At 35.2% G+C, this 22,622-nt stretch overlaps 1 protein-coding gene across 2 annotated transcripts in view; it reads left to right on the plus strand.

Moving 5' to 3' along the window:
• Window positions 1-22,622, plus strand: part of CaBP1 (Protein disulfide-isomerase A6 homolog CaBP1) — a 208,798-nt gene that overhangs the window by 181,403 nt on the left and 4,773 nt on the right. For both annotated transcript variants that reach the window (XM_090391328.1, XM_090391330.1), the window contains one exon: window positions 14,579-14,675. In XM_090391328.1, the coding sequence (XP_090247454.1) occupies window positions 14,579-14,675 (97 nt within the window). The remainder of the gene's footprint in view (window positions 1-14,578; window positions 14,676-22,622) is intronic.

Here is a 22,622-nt window from a genome sequence, read left to right on the forward strand (position 1 = left end):
CATTTAATTGAATTCTAATGTCAGTTTAAAGTACAGAACAAATGAAAAGAAATTCAATTAGTAACAAAATGATTACAGACAATAACATTCTCGTGTAGGACAATTGACTCTTGCTGTAACAAGTGACTGAAAAGCACCAATCAAAGCCTTCATAAGTGTAGTGCTATACTAAAAAAAAAAAAAAAAAATTGCTATAGCAAACTATCCACTAACAAACTATTCTTGTGGTCTGTATGAGTTTGTTATAGGAAGAGTTGACTTCCACCATTCATTATCACAACAATTGAACCTACAGTTGTTCTTGACTTATGCACTGTAGACATGATTTTGTTTTTCCTAATTTTACCATTAAAATGGTATATTTGAATTAACTTACTTCTTAAGAGCAAACCTAAGTAGTGTAATATCTCCCTGATCTTCTCTCTCTCTCTCTCTCTATATATATATATATATGTATATATATATGTCGTTTTTATAATGATATTTTCCTGGCTTATTCCCTCATATAAATTCCTTATCCTAACTTCAATAAAATACCTTGCTCGGTGCATCAAGTTAATATACCTAAATTCTTAAGCAGTCTCAATATTCAATCTGGGCCATTAACCATTCTTAAGAGTAGTGTACATGGATAGAAGACAAAGGGATTGCCGTTGGACAACACAGATTCCTTTGTTTCAATACTGGCGGTGATTCCTTTTTCGGATTCAGGAAAAATTTCTATTATACTGCACCACCCTGAATCCTAGATTATTGAACAGTGCAAAATCAAGGAACCAGAACTCAGTTTAGCATACTATCTTAAATCTCTTAATCACTTTTGATAAATTCTAAACATTATCAAACAACTAAAACTTAATTCACAGTCGTAGCCTCCCTTGTAATTTACCTCCCGCTGTGGTTCGAACTTAATGAGCGGTGCAATAGAAAAGAAATCAGGCAAGTCATCAATTAAATTTAAAGAAAAACATTTAATCACAAATCAGACAGTTTACACTTTACGAACAAATACTGACATATAATTGCACTAACTTTAAGGAATGAGTATAATTATCCAACTTTTCTAATTCTCCCATAACATGTAAAGACATCAATTCACGTAAGAAATTCTATCTTCAATCATGCGTTTTATACACTACAATGCTAAAGGTTATTCACTTATCAACTCAACAACAAAGTTAGCTCAATGTGCTTCCACACTAATTCCTTCATTCAAAACTTAAAGTTCCACTACTTTCTTAAACACAATCTCTAAAGTCCTTTTATTAATCATAGCCTTCAAAACCTAATGTCCCTTTTACAATTACAGATTTCCTTCTTTAACACAATTACTAAACAAATCAAAGTTTCTACATTACCAAAGGCTGGGGGAACTATTTGACCTTCACATACATCACGACAGAGCTTCCGATTCTTGGATCCTTCTTCAGTTGACCTCATATGCATTATTCTACTGATAGGCCCGGACTAGACATATCTCTGCCGAAGAAGGTAAGTGCTCGTCGTTCTCTGGTAGACTGACTCGGGCATGGCTTAGCAATCTCCGTGGCGATTGGGAACTCCGCTCCGCTATGCTATTTGTTGACCAGCGATCTACCCATAGACATTTCAGCGTGCTCCAACAACCTCCGAAGGACCTCTATCTCGAAGACCTCTCCAATGCAGGGGGGGAAGGAAAAAAGACCACAAGCTAGCTCCGCAATGCCTTTTAAATCCCGTGCCCGATGCTTCTTTTCTATGTCATCATTCTCTCTCGCTTAACCCATGACACCTTACTTCTCCCATCCCCTAGTGCGCCACACTCTCCCCTAGCATGCTTTATGGGGGGGGGGGGGGGGGAACTGCATGTGCATCCTACTTGGTGCATGTGTTTAGCTTCTGGCCATCAGTATCTAATCCGATTATCTTTCTCCCAGCAATACACAAGAATTTACATAAAGTTAACAGCTTAAACATTAGAAAATTTACAATAATTATTTACAACACGATATACAAAAGTATTTTCTCAAATTATTAGTGTTGCTGATAAATTACAATTAGCTTTATTCATCTGATATATCAATATTGGCCCTGGAAACGTTAATACATGTTAAGTCTGAAGGAAACATAAAATGTATAAATTTCAGTTTCATTCAGAACTTAACAGTAGCATGCCAAATTTCATTAAATACCAACATGCATTTGTATCTTATATAGGTAGGTATGGATGTTTGTAATATATTTACGATTGTTTTACTTAATGTTGTCACGGTCCAGTTATAAAGGAAAGCAGCTTACATGCAGTACAAAGTCTTCAGAATTCTTTAACTAAATTGAATAGCTACTGCAACAAATTTGGTGTGAAAATCAGCATTTAAAAAAAAAAAAAAAAAAAAAGGCAGCTCTGAAAATAGGCAAGCACATGGAAAATATCAATAGCATTTGGAATGGAGAACGTGTAAAACAAGTGAAATGTTATATAGGCACAATTTTTAGTGAAGATGGCAAATTAAATATGACAACACAATATAACAGAACTGGTACGATGGGTAACCATTTGAATAAATTTTAGATGGAATGAGAGAAATTAGCTACAACATTGAACTAACAGTATTCAAAACAATTGTATATTATGAATCTGAGAGTTGGGTGAGAAATAAATTGGACTTGATCACATAAGAATTCAGAGGAAAATGAGGGTAGTGAACAAATGGCATCAATGTTAGAATCATATGAAAAAGACACTAGGAATGTGACATTGCTTCTGTTCAAAGATGTGTGAACAGAGCTATTCTAAAGTGGTATAGTTACTTAAACAGAATGAGAGAAGAAAGGTTAGCAAAACAAATGTTTAATGGCATGGAAAAAAAAGACCCAGAGGAAGACCATGATCTACATTGGTTGATCAGGTGTCTTAGAAAATTGAGATGTACAAATTATATCAAAATTTCTGGAACAGAAAACTAACTGGACACCAGAATGTAAATAATTGCTAGTTAAGATTAATTATTTACAGTCAACGTTTGACTAGGTTGAGCTAGCATTATCAATGGCAATTTACCACTGTAGTTTCAAGGCAGATATCTACTAACAAAGTGTATCACTAGAAGGCAAGCATGGGACATTATGCCAGAAGTCTTGGTTGATTCTCTGTGCATTCTTGCACATTTAGATCTCATTCCACTTGAACCTTTAGGTGAGCCCTTTTTACATACAAGCATGTTTTGAAATTGTTCGGATTAGTGTTTGTTTTTGCAAGAACTGTAGTAATATTCAGTAACATTTGCATTAGTCAAAGAATTCTGTCATGTGGTAGTACATTCGAGTATAAAACAAATAGTTTTAAAAAAACTCTTTGTTGTACCAAATGGTGAGAAAAACCATTATAGTTTGCTATAGTGGAATTTCCTGAAGTTTACAGTACTCCTTTTGAACAGAACTGTATCTACTGAAGATTTAATCAGGATTTCTCGAAATTGATTTTGCTATAATGAACTTCAGTGAGTGTCACCAAATTTTTAACTTTCCTGGAGATTAAGATCACTGGCTAAATATATTAATTAGGAAAAATCTTGGGGTGCTTAAGGATCACAGCTGTATAACTGAGAGGAAACCTCCACATAGCCTTTAAAGGAATACGGAGAACCGACCAGGGTTTCTGACTTAATGTCCAATCCTCACCTTCTCGTGGTGCAGCCCGTTGGGTATCTACCTAGATACTGAACGAATGAGGATGGGCTGGCAATTTGGGATTTAGCTGACCAAATTGTATTCTTATTGGCTTAAACCAATATACAAAATGAAGGTACAACATGACAAAATTTCATGGCAGCTGGGGCGTCATCCAGTTACACAAAGCTCCTGTTGTTTTCGCCAGGGAACCAGGGCGAACAGTGAAAAGTCAGCTACTGGAACAAATCTGAAAACACACCCCAACTCAACATCACCAGAGTTAAAGATCGGTACTATCAACATAAGAAGCCTGAATGGCAAAGAAATAGAGCTAGCTAAGGAATTAGATAAGTACCAGATCAACATAATAGGGGTGACTGAAACAAAAAAGACCAAAACTGGTGATATCTTTCTGAGCAATAAATATAAAATGTTATATTCAGGCAATGACAGTCAAGGAAATAGCGATAGTATTCAACACTAAATACGAGGCTAATCTTCTTGAATGGCAGGCAGTCTCAAGTAGAGTGATGTGGGCAAATATCAGAACAGAGAATTGGACAATGAGACTTGTTTGTGCCTATGGTCCCACAGAAGGTTCTACTAAGGTAGAAGTGGAGGAATTTTTTGATGCTTTAGAAAAAGCAGCTGACACAATGAAAAAGGAAAAGTTGGTCCTTGTTGGGGATCTAAATAGCAGAATAGGAAATGAGTGTGAGACATACAAAAATATTTTGGGAAAATTTGGAGAAAAGAGCAAAGCTAATAATAATGGCAAATACCTGTTGGATTTATGCTCTGGACATGGACTGGTTATTACTAACCATGTTCCAACATAAAAATGTGCACAGATTCACATGGAGAGCAAAGGCAAGGAATTAGAAACGTCTCATTGACTATATTATTGTTGATAGTGATGTTTTCTCCCTGGTGCAGGACACCAGAGTGTACAGAGGATTTGAAATTGGAAGTGATTACTATTTAGTCTTGAGCAGGATAAAATTGAATTTCATATAGAAATGAATAACATGTAAGAAAGTTTTAAAGCGAATAAAAGTTGAGCAGCTCTCAGATGTGAACTGTAGACTAAAATACACAAAGATTATTGAAAAAAAAATAAAAGAGTTTCAGAACAGGAACCAAACCTTGGAGATTCAGTGGCAAGCCTTGAAGAAAACCCTGATTGATTTAGCCAGAGAGCCATGTGGTGAGGTTCTGCAAGGATAGAAAAATCAGAACTCCATGGTTGACACAGGAAGTTAAAGAGGCAGTGAAGGAAAAGAAGAAAGCATATCAAAAGTTCTTGGCAAATAAGTCAGCTTGTGCTCTTAGAGAATACAGAGGCAAATGTAAGAAAGCTAAACACTCTGTAAAACTGGCTAAACAAAAGTAATGGGAGGATTTGGCAAGAACAAAAAAAATAAATATCAAGAAGGTGGCAAAATATTCTGGAGGTTGTTGAAGAAGCTTAGAAACGGAGGAAAGAGTGCTGTAAAAGGAGTTAGAGATGATAAAGGTGACATGAAAATGGAAGAAAAAGATATCCTTGAAGTATGGAGCAATTACTTTGATAAACTGCTAAATGAAACGAGCAGTGATGACAGCACAGTGGTAAAAAAACTGACCAGGCATGCAGTCAGGAATACATATCCATACTTGAAGTAGAAAAAGCCATCAAAGGCTTGAAATGTGGAAAGGCACATTTAGCAGGAGTAGATGATATAATCGACAAGAAATGCTGAAGTATGGTGGTATAAAGTCTTACAGTGGCTGCATAGTTTAAAAGGCCTGGACAGAGGGATGAATTCGTGATGATTGGAGTAGAGCTCTCATAGTATCCATATATATAAAAAGGGAAATAAAACTGAATGTGAGAATTACAGAGGTATTTCCCTAATGAGTGTTCCTGGCAAGATTTATGCAGGTATACTTGAGAAATGGTTGAGAAGAATTTTGCAAGAAAAGCTTGGCGAATAACAAACTGGATTCAGGCCAAATAAAGCCTGTCGGGATCAGATCTTCACTTTACGACAAATAGTTGAGAAAGTATGGGTATATAACCAAGATCTGTATTTAAGTTTTGTCGATCTGGAAAAGGCATATGACAAGGTGCCAAGAGAGAAGCTATTCAATACGCTACAATTATATGGTGTAAATGGGAAATTATATCAAGCAATACTTAGTCTTTATTTGAGTTGTAAGTCAGCAGTTAGAATTGAAGGAAGTACAGGAAGATGGTTTAATGTTAAATCTGGTGTGAGACAAGGATGTACATTATCCCCTCTTATTCATTATGTGATCCATGTAGATAATGTGGTATTAAACATGATATCAGAATTGAAGATGTTAATGTCAGCTCTGCTTTATGCAGACAATGTTATACTTCCAAATAAATTGCTACAAGTCTCAAGATTCCCTAAATTGAATAACTGTCGTAATAGATATGGTATGAAGGTCAGCATTAAAAAGAGAAAGACAATGAAAATAGTCAGAAACATTGAACATATCAACTGCATTGTGAATGGAGTACTTATAGAACAAGTAAAACATTTCAGCTATTTAGGCACGATTTTTAGTGAAGATAGTAAATTAAATATGGAAATGGACAACAGAATCAACAAAGCTGGTATGGTAGGAAGTCAATTGAATAAATTCATATGGAATAAGAGAGAAATTAGTCGATACACTAAATTAGCTGTATACAAGACAGTTTTCATAGTAGTTTTAACTTATGGATCCTAGAGCTGAGTCGCAAGTAAAACGATTGACGAAAGACTAGAGACCGCAGATGTGAGAGTCCTGAGAAAGATTAGAGGCGTGAACAGATGGCATCAATGGAATATCATATTAAAAACAAGGACATTAGGAAAGAATTTGACATTGTCAGCATCCAGGAATGCATTAGCAGAGCTAATCTCAGGTGGTATGGTCACTTAAACAGAATGGGCGAGGAAAGATTAGCAAAATAAGTGTTCTCTGGCAGGTTGGCAGGAAAACGACCCAAAAAAAGACCAAGGTATAGGTGGATTGATACGGTACAAAGTGCCTTAGACAATTGAAATATAAGATCTGATAATGTTGGAGTTTTGACAAGTAACAAACTGATTTGGGGGAAAATTGTAGATTGGAAGTTAATGATGAAAATTTTTCATGTAGTACTGTCATATCCTGTACACTCCTTGAGGGTACAAATGCAGGAATTTGATGATGAGGAGAAATCTTGAAGTATATAACATTTAAGTATTTAAACCATCCATTATACATAAAACAAATTGGATTAAGAAAGTTGTATTTATAACTTATTTCTTTCTTACACATTCATTTATGAGTTGATGAAAATGGCTCTAAGACAAAGAAAAAAATATATATATATATATATATTCTGAAAAAAGTTCATGGATCAAAACAGTATCATACAAAACTCACTTTCTTCTGGTAGCCTTCACTCTTCTGAGTTTCCTTAGCTAAAACAGTGTTACCTACATTTGAAAAACATTTATTCAACTGGAGAATAACTAAAACAGATGAACCTTTTGAAGATTAAATCACAAATAAAAATGCATGTTAGAAAGTTATCTTTCATTAGAGTAGTTTCCTTGAATAATATATTTTATTTATTTACTTTTTGCTATAAAATTATTCCTCAAAAAATTGCTTCAATCCTGTATGCTGCTTCCTTCAAATTCTCTCAGAAGACATTTTCTTTTATAAAATAAGTACCATACATGTCGGTGTATAAGATGACTCTCAAATACTACAGAAAAACCCCTCGAAAACACTGATCATCTTATACAGCGAGTATATAAAGGGAAGCTTAATTTCTTGGATGAACATTTAGGTAGTTACAATACATCGTTATATAAGAAAGTAGGTAATGTTTATAAACAAATCAGATCATTGGTTATAACTTGGTTCAATCAGCCAAATATGACAACATAACTGTAAACCTTGTTTTTTCATGACCTGTACTTCGAACTAGCACAGTCTTACTACCTTTAGACTCCACTGTTTTATTGCTTGCGTATCATATCAAAGCTCATAGGAGCTTCATTCATATTTCCAATATTTGACAATAGAAATTTATGTTCTTGTCTCAACTGAATAATAAATTTATGGAAACTGGTAAGTTTGTGGTCAAGATCTGCAATTTTCGTTTTTTGTTGTACAGTGGTATCTCGCTAATTTGAACCTCTTTAGTCCGAACCCTCCAGTAATCCGAACTGCGGTTTTGAAAAAGTTTTATTTATTATGTATTATTATTTTGTGTACTATTATTTTTATTTAATAATTATTATTTTAACTATTGTTATTTATTTTATTATTATTACAGTAGGGTATTTTTTTTCATACTGTCAATTGTACGGTTATACTTGAGGACTATTTTGATTTATTGTGTATTCACGTTTGCTTTTTTATACTGGACAGTATGTACTGTATTGTTGGCATGAATCACAAATATACACAAAAAGAGGAAATTCAAAACGTGCATAATTTGATTAAAAATATAAATCCATATGTTGAAATTTCACAAACAGATGTTTGGAATGGATTACAGGTAGAACCGAAAGGGAATTCGAAATCAAATCAGATGATGAAATTATAAATATGATGCTACAGAATGAATTAGAAGACGATAATGACGATGAAGAACTCAAAGAAAAAAAAGTAAAACATGAAGAGGCAGCTGATAGTTTTAATGTGTATAGAATGGGCTAAGCATAATGATACGGCATTCCACAAAATTTTGTTTGCCAATGCAGCTCCGAGAAGAAGCATTCGAAAAAAGTTTAGCTTCAAAGAAGCAAAAGAAAATCGGTGACTTTTTTTTTACAAAGAAATAAAAAAACTTTTTTTGTGTTTATTTTGTGAAACTTTTTGTGTTGTGTACAAGAAAGTGATATTTTTTACGTAAATTAAGTTACGTACTGAACTATGCAATTTTATTAAATCAGAATCCTCAACAATACAGGTAAATACAAATTAAATTTTTTACTAAAATAAACTTGTGTACTGTATTATTTTTTTGTTTTACATTATAGTAAAGTAGCTTTTTTCTATCAGTTAATTTATTTACAGAATTAAATTGATATACCATTAGAATCTGATTATTTTTGTGTAAAACACTAGTTATTGTTGTCTCGTGGGGAGAAATTCGCTAATTCGAATGAGCACGGTTTTTATTAGTTCGGATTAGCGAGATACCACTGTATTACCAGATTTTGTCTGTTCATAAAATGATTACACCATCGTGAAGTAGCTTGAAATTCTATACTTTCATCCAGATGATGATCATCCATCTTGACCATTTTAGTGCATATGCTCTAATCATATTTCTTGTAACAAGAAACTATTCTGCCTTTATATTCGAATACCCATTCTACAATGCGATTTTCCAGTTGCGACCATCGGGTGATCCCCGTTCTCGTCACCCCCCCCCTTTTTTTTTTTTTTTTTTTTTTTGGCAATTTTTTTAAAAATCTCTTCTTTCTTCCACCATTCTCTTACCATCTTCTCAGTTATATGTCAAACTTTCTTGCAGCAACACATTTATTAGTTTGCTTTGCCATTTCAGTTACCCTTATTTTAAATTGAACTTCATACTTTCTTCATTTTATTGCTGGTTCAATGATTTTAAATGATCCTGAAAAACAATTTTAATAATCCTGAAATTTTAAAAAAATGCAAAATTAATAATTAATTAAAATTGGGGCTAATCACTTTTAATTAGGATAATTTGCATAAATACTAAATCTGTTTATTAATTAATTAAAATATTATTAATTATAATTTTTTAATTAATTAAAATATTAATGTAATTAAAAATTATAATTGATAATTTTAAATTAATTTCCATATTATTTTTTTGCTATGCAAAAAAATAACATATATAACAATAATACTCAACGTTGCATTAATGCAAGAAAGAAGAAATTGGGGTGTCATCTTATACAATTGACATAAGATTAAAACCTAAAAATAACCTGAAATTTAGGCCTTGTCCTATACACCGACATATACATAATTACAACTATTATTAACACGTTCACTGCCACGCTACTTTGGCATAGTCTGTTCCCGTATGCCGAGCAATTTCACTTCTTCAAGGTCAGTACGGTAATCTCGTTACCGGCAGTAAGCGTCATACGAGTATACTCGTAGCTGGCTTGTGTGGCTGGTTTACGAACTATGAGTATCGTAGTTGGCAGCGAACATGTTAATTTGACTAGATACGAAATGTACATGAAGACTAATGAAATGAGAGTGATGATGATGTAACGTTAGGGTTTCAGTTGAAAAGATCTGGGTACAGTTGACATGAAGAATCTTATGAGGTCTTTTCAGTTGAAGCTAGTTAGTTACCTGGATTTCTCCACCAAGAAACTTGGTTTTTTCATCTCACAAAAACAAACTGACTGGAGATATATGTATTTAATAGATGTAATATACTGTTCTTTTAACCTTACTTGCATTAGGCATAAATGCAACCATTTATAGCTCCATCTGATTGACATATTATTAGGCATTCTATAGAATAATCAATACCACCACTGCAGTTGGGATAATGCTTTCCTCCATAGCTGGAAAGACCATACTTCGACAACAGGAACTTTTTCTTAGCCTTTTCCAATTATGGCTAGATCAGTTCTCCCATAGTGAGTGGCACAATGATTAGTCACTTGATCATAGCACACATCATCATCAAATTCCTGCGATGCCCTCAAGGGGTGTACAAGATATGATAGTACTATATGAAAAAAATTACATCATTACTAACTTCCTATCTACAATTTTCTTCCAAATCAGTCTGTTACTTGTCAAGACTCCAACATTATCAGAGCTTATATTTCTATCATCTAAGGCACTTTGTACTGTATCAATCCACCTATATCTTGGTCTTCCTCTGGGTCGTTTTGCTGCCAACCTGGCAGAGAACACTTGTTTTGCTAATCTTTCTTCGCCCATTCTGTTTAAGTGACCATACCACCTGAGATTAGCTCTGCTAATGGACCCGGATGCTGACAATGTCAAGTTCTTTCCTAATATCCTCGTTTTTAATGATATTGCCATTGATGCCATCTGTTCACGGCTATAATCTTTCTCAGGACTCTCATATCTGCGGTGTCTAGTCTTTGGTCAAGTGTTTTACTTCTGACCAAGCTCTTAGATCCATAAGTTAAAACTGGTTTGCACACTGTCTTGTATACAGCTAATTTAGTGTTCCGACTAATTTCTCTCTTATTCCATATGAATTTATTCAATTGACTTCCCACCATACCAGCTTTGCTGATTCTGTTGTCTATTTCTATATTTAATTTACCATCTTCACTAAAAATCGTTCTTAAGTAGCTGAAATGTTTTACTTCTATAAGTTTTCCATTCACAACACAGTTGACATTTTCAGTGATTCTGCCTATTTTCATTGTCTTTGTCTTTTTATTGCTGACCTTCATACCATATCTATTACAACAGTTATTCAATTTAGTCAGAGAATCTTGCAGACTTGTAGCAGATTTATTTAGAAGTATAATATCATCCATATAAAGCAAAGAGCTGACATTAACATCTCCAATTTTGATATCATGTTTAATACCACTTTCCTTCATAATGTGATCCATATAGATAATGAATAACAGAGGGGATAATGTACATCCTTGTCTCGCACCAGATTTAACATTGAACCATCTTCCTGTACTTCCTTCAATTCTAACTGCTGACTTACAACTGAAATAAAGACTAAGTATTGCTTGATATAATGCCCCATTGACACTGTATAACTGTAGCGTATTGAATAGCTTCTCTCTTGGCACCTTGTCATATGCCTTTTCCAAATCGACAAAACTTAAATACAGATCTTTGTTATATTCCCATGCTTTCTCAATTATTTGTCGTAAAGTGAAGATCTGATCCTGACAGCCTCTACTTGGCCTGAATGCAGCTTGTTCTTCAAGCTTTTCTTCCACAATTCTTCTCAACCATTTCTCAAGTATACTTGTATAGAATCTTGCCAGGAACACTCAGTAGGAAAATACCTCTGTAATTCTCACATTCAGTTTTATTTCCCTTTTTATATATGGGTACTATGAGAGCTACTCCAATCATCGGGAATTCGTCCCTCTGTCCAGGCTTTCTGAACTATGCAGTGCAGCCACTGTAAGACTTTTATACCACCATACATCAGCATTTCTGGTCGAATATCATCTACTCCTGCTGCCTTTCCACATTTCAAGCCTTTGATGGCTTTTTCTATTTCAAGTATGGATATGTATTCCTGACTGTATGCCTGTTGAGTGATTTTTACTAATTGCTCTCACTGCTTGTTTCATTTAGAAATTTTCGAAGTAATTACTCCATACTTCAAGGATATCTTTTTCTCCTGTTTTTATGTCAACTTTATCATCTCGAACTCCTTTTACAGCACTCTTTCCTCCATTCCTAAGTTTCTTCAGCCTCCAGAATATTTTGCACCTTCTTGATATTTATTTTCTATGTTCTTGCCAAAATCCTCCCATGACTTTTGTTTAGCTAGTTTTACATAGTGTTTAGCATTCTTACATTTGTCCCTGTATTCTCTAAGAGCACAAGCTGACTTATTTGCCAGGAACTTTTGATATGCTTTCTTCTTTTCCTTTTCTGCCTCTTTAACTTCCTGTGTCCACCATGGAGTTCTAATTTTTCTATCCTTGCAGATAACTTCACCACATGCCTCTCTAGCTGAATCAATCAGGGCTTTCTTTAAGGCTTGCCGCTGAATCTCCAGGTTTGATTCCTGTTCTCAAACTCTTTCATTTTTTCTACAATAATCTTCGTGTATTTTAGTCTACAGTTCACATCTGAGAGCTGCTCAACTTTTATTCTCTTTAAAACTTTCTTACATGTTATTCTTTTCAATATGAAATTCAATTTTATCCTGCTCAAGACTAAATAGTGGTCACTTCCAATTTCAAATCCTCTGTACACTCTGGTGTCCTGCACCATGGAGAAAACATCACTATCAACAATAACATAGTAAATGAGACTTTTCTTATTCCTTGCTCTTCTCTCCATGTGAATTTGTGCACATTTTTATGTTGGGACATGGTGTTAGTAATAACCAGTCAGTGTCCAGAGCAGAAATCCAACAGATATTTGCAATTATTATTAGCTTTGCTCTTTTCTCCAAATTTTCCCAAAATATTTTTGTATGTCTCACACTCATTTCCTATTCTGCTATTTAGATCCCCAACAAGGACCAACTTTTCCTTTTTCATTGTGTCAGCTGCTTTTTCTAAAGCATCAAAAAATTCCTCCACTTCTACCTTAGTAGAACCTTCTGTGGGACCATAGGCACAAACAAGTCTCATTGTCCAATTCTCTGTTCTGATATTTGCCCACATCAACTCTACTTGAGACTGCCTGCCATTCAAGAAGATTAGCCTTGTATTTTGTGTTGAATACTATCGCTACTCCTTCTTTTCCTTGATTGTCATTGCCCGAATATAACATTTTGTATTTATTGTTCAGAAAGATCTCACCAGTTTTTGTCTTTTTTGTTTCAGTCACCCCTATTATGTCGATCTGGTACTTATATAATTACTCAGCTAGCTCCATTTCTTTGCCATTCAGGCTTCTTATGTTGATAGTACCGATCTTTAACTCTGGTGATATTGAGTTGGAGGTGTGATAGCTCACAAGTAGTTCAAAATGGCATCTGTTATAGATATATGAACAAAGCTGGTGATTGAATTCCTTACTGTGAAAGGTGCAAATCAGATGGATCATACCATTTTAGTGCATATGGTATGATCATATTTCATGTATATGGTGGCAATACTGTTGACTTGAGCATAATTAGACACTGCTCACGTCGATAGTACGAAACTTTAACAATGTTGAATCTTAGCTTTTTTTTTTATTATTATTTCACTCTGACGTAAGAGTAATGACTTTTTCAGGTCGTAGACCCTGGGATCCAAAGGATGCAAAATTACCTGAGATACTTAAAACTGAACCTTGGGGATCTTTAGCAACCAACAAATATTTTGTTGTTAGTCTCAATCTCACACCAGATAGCATCAAATGTGAACCATCTTTCTCAGTTCTCTTTAACTTCTATTTTTCTTGGTTGAAGTTCATCTATCATTAATAATTTTTCTCCTGCCCTCTATCTTCTCTGAAAATGCAATATATCTTATATTCTCTTCCTGTAACTACATCATTCTCTGTTAAACCAAGACTTGCTGGTGCTCATAACTTTTGGCCAAGTTGAGCTGATCAATGCCAAAAACTCCTCTCCTTTATTTCTGATATTTCTGGCATTCATATACATGGATTTCAATATCCTCTTGCACCCACAGTTGCCCTTGCATAATGATTTTACCAGCCCATTTGCTTTGAAACTACACCCAGCTGATCATGGTCATTTCTGCACTTGCAATCATTTATACAGGGAGGGGGGGGGGATCCTATTTCCACAAGGTCATTCCTGCACTCACTTATTTGTCCCAGAAATCGTTAGACACATGCTTGATTGCATTCCCCTAACCCCTCTACTTTTCCTGATTTTGTACTTTCAATCTCTCACTGAACAATTTCTCCAAACATTAACTCGAAAACTATAAAACACTATTTTAAGGATAGGGGGAGATACAGTACAACAGATAATCACATTTTGCTGGAGCAATAAACAAATCAACCTCACGTTGTCTTGAACCCAGGAGAGACAGTGTTTATTAATCTCCTAATGTCTCCATTGTTATTTGCATACCAATTCATAATGAATTTGTATTCTTATGATTTAATATATTAAGAGAAAAAATGACATTCTTCTTACATTAAATATGTATGATGAAAATCTTAGTGTATAAGGATATTTTTAAACTGAAGAATGCAAAATATTCTTTTAAAATTTGTTTAAAAAAACAACATAAAAATGTGTTTATTTATACAGAGAAGTAGCTGTTGGTAGAGGTTCAAGTATGCCAATAAAAGGTGCAAAATTACCTGAGATACTTAAAACTGAACCTTGGGATGGTAAAGATGGGGAGGTAGGTCCTTTGATTTTAGTTGTAACATTTTTGTTAATTTCATTACAGTTTATTAATATTCAAAAATAAATAAAATTCCAGAGAATGTACTGATTCTATCATATCAGGTGTACTAATTTGACAAGAGGTGATGAAGTAAGAAATACTTCTCTCATTGCCCTGTTTCCTCTATAATTAGCAAATAAAGAAGGAAAAAATGCAGCATTTTTTCTTTTTTATTTGTACTGAGATTCTGTTATTTCTTACTGTATTCTTTCCTTCTTAATCTTTCTCTCTTTTACCTTTTATGGTGTCGAGGGTTTCTATTCCTTATAATCGCAACCATTATATGAGGATAAGGTGGTTGGCCCTATGCCTCTGGTGTATTCTATGTCTGTAGAAGCGTTATGTTTTCAAGACTGGTTTGCTTGCTTGTGGGAGGAAAAACCCCCAGATAAACTGGAGAGGAAAACCCTACAGTCCACATCCAAGACCTGCTAACTTTTCTGTCTGAGAAAGATCCTAAGCTCCTCATATCAGCAACGGGAATTGAACCAGGACACTCCTTTCCCAATTATATGGTTGCAAAGCGCATAGTCACTCGGCTAACTGTGCGGACCTGTACTAATCTGCTGATACATGGCATCTTTCTGTGGATCCCCCAACCAACAATTTGCAAAATGATCACTGACCAATTCATTGGTCAGTGGTCATTTTGCAAATTGTGTATCATTTAGGTAGAGATTTTGCAGTTGCTGATGTGACAGAGATGCATATCAAAATTGAAGTAGAAGAACAGGTGGTGTTCAGTATATTGAAAAATATCAGTATGGTATGAACACAACAGTTGTACTGTATGGCATGTCAGCCCAGCTACGACATGAATGTGCAAGAGAATTTGCACTGCCTCTTAAGTTGCTCAGTCTAAGTCTGCTATGGTAGGGTTCCAGATGAGTGGAAAGAGGGTAAGATAGTTCTCTTGCATAAAGGTAGCAAACTACAGACCAATTAATATGTGGGGAGTGGTTGTTAAAGTATTGAAAAAGTTGGTTAAAGATAAAATCCAACAGTCAGTGGATGGGGATGCGATACTCTGTTGTTGGCAGCATGGCTTTGTAAAGGGTAGGTCCTATCTTAGTAATTTCTTTTATAATAAATTGACAGCAGAATTGATTAAAGAAAATGACTACATCATGATACTGCTAGACTTTGTGAAGGCATTTGACAGAATACCACATCGAAAACTATTACAAAAGTTGGAGCAGGTGGGAATAAATATGAAGCTAGTAGCATGGGTGGCTGTCAGACATGAGGATGTTGGTAGTATATGTGGAGTGGAATCTAGGAGAATGAAGGTGACTAGTGGAGTATCCCAGGGTTCTGTACTAAGGCTACTATTTAATGTGTTTATTAATAATATAGGAAAAGATTTGAGTTGGGGGGGGGATATTTAGTTTGCTGATGATGCAAAGCTGGGGGAGAGCAATAGTTGATCAAGGTGATGTAGATATCCTGCAGAATGATTTGCATAAATTATCATTGTGAATGAAGGATAATGATTGTCAATTTATTATTATTATTACGTGACACCTCCAGGGAGTCCACAGACTCATCGAGGGAAACCACCTACTCAACAACTCAGTCTCCACCAATGACTTATTCCACCAACTACAATGAACCCACCACTAGTATTTTTACAGACAATCACAAACATTCATGCTTACGGTGGGATTCGAACCCGCAGCTTTTGGGCTGGAGAACAGATATGCTAACCACTCAGCCAACCAAGCTGGCATTTAATGTTACAAAATGTAAGGTTATGCACTTCAAGTTGAAAAGTTTGCATGCAAAAATTACTGGATTGCAGGAAAATTGATGAGGCTGTGAACTTAGGGATATAGTCAACAGAGTTGAAGTTCAGTCAGCATATTGCAAAAGTTGGTAGAATAACTGTAAGGATTACATGGATGTTGAAAAATATGCTAACAAGTAAAGATAGGGAAATTATTATTCCTGTTTTATAAGGCTATGATTCAGCCCATCTTGACTACTGTGCACATGTTCACAAATTTGGTCATCTAGGTTTCTTGGGGACCAGGTGATGGTAGAGAAGATTCAGAGATGAGTGACTAAACTGATGACAGGTCTGTGGGTTACGAATATTAAAGGAGTTTTATAATTTTAAAATTGATGCAAAGGAAGGATGCAATATATTACAAACTGCCATGGGGTAATCAGTGGATCTTGTGTAAAAGAGTGTGGTTAGTAAAGGTGTGTGTGTGTGTGTGTGTGTGCATGCGCCTACCTTGATATTCTGTATAATTAGGTGCTATTTTCATAAGGCTGAATTTATTAAGATAACAGAATGAAACCAGTTTTGCTCTGTAGCCACTTATCAAGGGTATCCCATAAAAATTTCAAATTTTATTCCATTCTCCAGAATTTTTTTAGGCTTTAAAGTTTGCCATTTTTATTCATTTATTTTTTTTGCAAACTTGGAGCCAATTTTTTTTTTTTACGAAAGGTGTGAAGCCTTTCGTAGGATAAAAGTAAAGGTCTTGTCTGTGGTAAAATTCCAAGGGAGTTGGCAGAATAGTTCTTTTGTGCAAGACCTTGTTTATGTCTCATGGATGCAGTGTCAAACAGTAAGTGTAGTGTAAAGCACAGCATTGTTTTAGAGAAAGTAACAGAAATTTAACTGAGTATCATTGTCTGTTGCAGATGTTCTTGTGGAAGCCTCAAGCTGTTTAGCCAGAAAACTGGTTACAGTTTTACAAATCATTTTTGCAGGTTTTTCCACTTGTCACCAGTTGCCTGTTCCCAGATATCCATCTCCACGTTTCCTCCAATCCTCATCCAGTAAGCCTTTTTTCTCCGTCACTCTCACAATGGTCCCTTTCCACAAAGCTATAGATCTTTCTCCTTCTAGTAAAGGACTAGTTCATAATTATTAATTGTCATTGTTCTCTCATTCTCTGGATTTGTTCATACCATATTCAAAGCACATTCTTCCTTCCTCTTCATCACAGGCTATTCAACTTCCATCTCTGTTTGAATATTGTTCTGAAGTCCTAATGGTGCCCCACTACCGGGCTAATTGGGTTGTCTAGGAGGCACCATTAGGACTTTAGGAACTATTAGTTTCTTGCCTTCTTCCTCATTTGCTTTTGTTTAGTGCCTGCATGCACATACCATATTTGTATGTTCCTGAAGATGGCAACGTGACGTTGCTGAAATATTGAAGGTATTCATTAAAGTTTCCTTTAATTAATATCCATTTTATGCATTGTAAATTCCTTAAATCAATTACCAGTTAGGTATGACCAACGTATAAGCCTTGCTACAAGAATTGCTTCATCTGAAATAATCCATCTCCACAACTTCTGCACTGGCTGTTAGTGAAGGTCAAACACCCACATCCATAGGTCATTATAATTTCTATAATTGATACAGCATCTTAATTTCCTTGAGACCTTATGACTCCATAAAATATCACTCATGGTGCTAATGGTTGCGTAAACTGTGCTTTGCTATTTCTTGTTATTTATAAAGCCTACTTGGTTACTGCTCCTTTGAAATACCGTTATTCTAATTAGCAGTGCGCGCTTTCTTTCTCGTAACCTTTCTTGCTTATACTATTGCATACTATGTTTATCTACCTTTCGCACTAAGAGTCTTGTGCCTATGGATACTAGAAAATTTATTTTATTGAGACTGCACCACTAATATCTTTTAACTGGCATAAAACTCAGTAATACGGCCGGATGATTTCTCTCTCTTTCTCTAACACAAATTCCTTCAGTAAAACTTTACACAAACGGTTGTGGTCTATTTGCACTTAACTATACGCTTCGGCTACCTCACTTGGTTTCCCACTCACAAGTCTGATATTTTTTTAGGAACAGTGCATTATAAAATAAACAATCAGGCGGCGCTCTATAGAAATATAATTAAAACACATTTTATTTACATTTAAAATAAAATACATTAAATAAGCAATAGGGAGGTAACTCTTCTCTCTCTACTTATCCTTTTGGTGTAGAGAAACAAACTTTCCCTTTTCAATATTAAATGACTAAACAATATATATAATTACTCTTTTACTTCTCTGCTTAAAAAAAAACAAATTGCCTTCTAAATTACTCATAAAGAGATTAACTAGTTATGGCAAGTTATCTTACAATTTATATTCCAGTTAAAAACAAATCAGAGGACTCTCTTATAGATATTTCTTATCAGTCCATCTATGACATATCTTCTAGATTACAAAAAGAATGTACATTAAAGGTTGGACACACTTACGGAGGCTCTTTGTCATGACACCTTCCAAAAGTCCTGCATCAAATTCTCTATGGATTTTCCTTCGTCTCAAGCCTTGCTTCAGGGGCGTTTCATCGGTGTATTAGCGGTTCTTGGACTGCAATTTTCCTGTTACTCAAAAGCTCAGGAAAGAAGTTTCAGTATAAAGGCTTGAAGATTGTTCTGTGGCTTTTGGCTTTGGTTGACTTCCCAATTTTTTCCTCTGACATGGGTTAGTCGTAAAGTCTGTTTCTCTGGGTCAGTATGCTCCTGGTTCTCTGCCAAAAACTGCTCACGATGTTCGACTCAGTCCTCTTTTATTTTCACCTTCTTTGGACCTTGCACCAAGGTTTATAAACCCCAAAGAAATCGGCAGTTCTCCTTGATCCTTTTGTTAAGGCCGGCTTGTTCTTTTTTCTCCTCCATATGCTCTTTTTTTCTTTGTCTTGTCGGGCAGCAGAAACTTCTCTGAACCTAGCGGACCTCTTTGATGCTTGCTTTGAAGGTGTTCATGCACAGGGCTTACAAACAACTTTCTTGTGCTATTATACATTATACAAAGTTCTGATGGCAAAGCATTGCCTTTGTTTTTGACATTCTAGAAACTTTAGTTAAAACAGTAAATACAATCAATTCCCATAGGGTTATTTACATTAATATTTAACATAAAATACATAGAGACAAACAAGGTTATTTTTGTAACAGTTCTCATGAGACTTGACCTCTGTAAAAAAAAATCAATATAAAGCGCTTTGGTATTTTTAAGCTACATTGAGTTTTACAGTTGCTTGTACCTATCCTGTTCAAGTTATGCCTGCTTTGCATTGGCAGGAATTATATCTGTCATGGAGCTCAAATACTTTAAGGTAACATTTTATGGTTCCCAACTATAACTCAAGATCTCTTAGACTATCGCCTAGTAGTAGGAGGGGACAACTACCACACCTCTGAATCAGAAAATTAGAATAATCAAAGAAAATGTGTTGAATGATTTATAATTCTAATTTATTGCATAGGAAATAATTATTAGCAAATGTTGAATTAGCATCATCTAAATCTGCATACTTGGTAAATTATATAATCATGTAAACACATAAAATGTAATAAATTATAAGTAAACTGTTATTTGAAATCATTCATAAAATTAGAATATTTTCTAACATGTTTCAAAATATTAGAATAATGCAAAAATGAATGCACAAAAATTACTTTCAAAGGGAAACAACATGATAATTAGTACTTTATTGCTTTCATGACCATTCATAAATGGTTGGGCATATTATTTACTAGCAGTTCAATCTTTTTATCATATGCCCAACCATTTATGAATGGTCATGAAAACAACAAAGTACTAATTATCATGTTTCCCTTTGAAAGTAATTTTTGTGCATTTATTTTTGCATTATTCTAATATTTTGAAAAACATGTAAGAAAATATTCTAATTTTATGAATGTTTTCAAATAACAGTTTATTTATAATTTATTACATTTTTATGTGTTTAGATGATGCCTATATTGGTCTGCTGACTAGAAACAAGTTCATTTTTGTCTCTTTGGGCAATTTCTTTCTTCATAATTTCCCACAAATTCTCAATGGATTTAAATCTGGTGAGTTTGCCAGGCCAAGGAATTACATTGATTTGCCTTACTTTGGGCCATCTAGTAGTTATCTTGGAAGTGTGACAAGAAGCTGAATCTTGCTGAAAAAAGGAAATTACCATCACATAAATCTTCCAATGCTGGTAACATAAAGTGCTCCAGAATTTCTTGGTATACTTTGAAATCGACTCTTTTGTACACAATACACAGCCTACCTGGACCCTCTGCGATGGGTGACAAATCTTTACCTTCAAACTACCATCCAATTTCTCTCACATTTCTAGTCCCATCAAAAGAACCATCATCAGCCAACTCCTACGCTACCTTGAAGACTCATCTAATAAATGGCCGACATCTAGTCATTGTCGATCAACGGGGGGAATCTACCAACCTATATTATCGATCTCTGGGCAAACATCTTGGATAGGTTAGGTGAATCTCAAGTGGTTGGTTGCTCTTGATATCTCCAAGGCTTATGACCAAGTTTGGCACTAAGGTCTATTAAGAAAACTTCCATCATTCAGTCTTTCCCCTGGCTTCTGCTATTGGATGGCAGCAGCTTTCTGGCCAGATGCTCACTTCGAATAATGGTGGATGGCTCCTGTCTATACTAATGCTGGGGTCCCCATGAGACTCTGTTCTTTTCCCCACCCTCTTCTATACATAAACGATCTACTCCAGCTGACAGCCATTCTGGTGTACAGTTTTCCTCCTTTTTGTTTGACCCTGCAAAGTACAAATTACCACAAACTCCAGAACTCCAACCTCTACTACCTTAAATCTGATCTCAAACATTTTTCAATGGGCTTTGGATAACATTATCAACTTCAATGCTAGCAAAACACAGCTCTGCATTATTTCCCACAAAAAAGAACTCTGCTTTTCCTTATCTTGACAATACTCAAATCTCTCTTGGCACAAAAATATTACAAATATTGCCACTTCTGAATCCAAAAAATTAGTTTTTCTCTGTCACTTGAGTTGTTACTCTGACTCCAAACAGCTCCTACCCTATACAAATTTCAAATCTGCCTGTCAAATGCTTCTTGGAAATGCCAGATTCTATACAGAAAAGAGCATTTAAATTTATTGACAACCCCTCTCTCACTAAAACACTCCACTTGCTTTTGCACAGGAATTCAGTCTCTGCAGGCTGCATCTTCTATAAATACTTCTATGGCCACATCAATAATTCCCCAAACTCTTGCAAATCTATCCAAATGCATACAGCAGCTAACCAATACCCTCTCACAGTTCAACTCCAAGCCCACAGAAAAAATATATCATCTTCTCCCTGAGGATGCTAAAGGGTCAAAGCTGTATAACTGAGAGGAGATTTAAAGGAATGCAGAGAACCGACCAGGGCTTCTGACCTAATGTCCAATCCTCACCTTCTCATGGTGCACCCTGTTGGGTATCTACCTGGATACTGAACGAATGAGGATGGGCTGGCAATTTGGGATTTAGCCGACCAAATTGTATTCTTATTGGCTTAAACCAATATACAAAATGAAGGTACAACATGACAAAATTTCATGGCAGCTGGGGCGTCATCCAGTTACACAAAGCTCCTGTTGTTTTCGCCAGGGAACCAGGGCGAACAGTGAAAAGTCAGCTACTGGAACAAATCTGAAAACACACCCCAACTCAACATCACCAGAGTTAAAGATCGGTACTATCAACATAAGAAGCCTGAATGGCAAAGAAATAGAGCTAGCTAAGGAATTAGATAAGTACCAGATCAACATAATAGGGGTGACTGAAACAAAAAAGACCAAAACTGGTGATATCTTTCTGAGCAATAAATATAAAATGTTATATTCAGGCAATGACAGTCAAGGAAATAGCGATAGTATTCAACACTAAATACGAGGCTAATCTTCTTGAATGGCAGTCAGTCTCAAGTAGAGTGTGGGCAAATATCAGAATGGGGAACTGGACAGTGAGACTTATTTGTGCCTATGGTCTCACAGAAGGTTCTACTAAGGTAGAAGTGGAGGAATTTTTTGAGGCTTTAGAGAAAGTAACTGACAAATGAAAAAGGAAAAGTTGGTCCTTGTTGGGGATCTA

The sequence above is a fragment of the Typopeltis vanoorti genome, chromosome 4, assembly GCF_054136105.1.
Source record: "Typopeltis vanoorti isolate ZY-2024b chromosome 4, IOZ_Tvanoo_1.0, whole genome shotgun sequence".
Classification (NCBI taxonomy): Eukaryota; Metazoa; Arthropoda; class Arachnida; order Uropygi; family Thelyphonidae; genus Typopeltis; species Typopeltis vanoorti.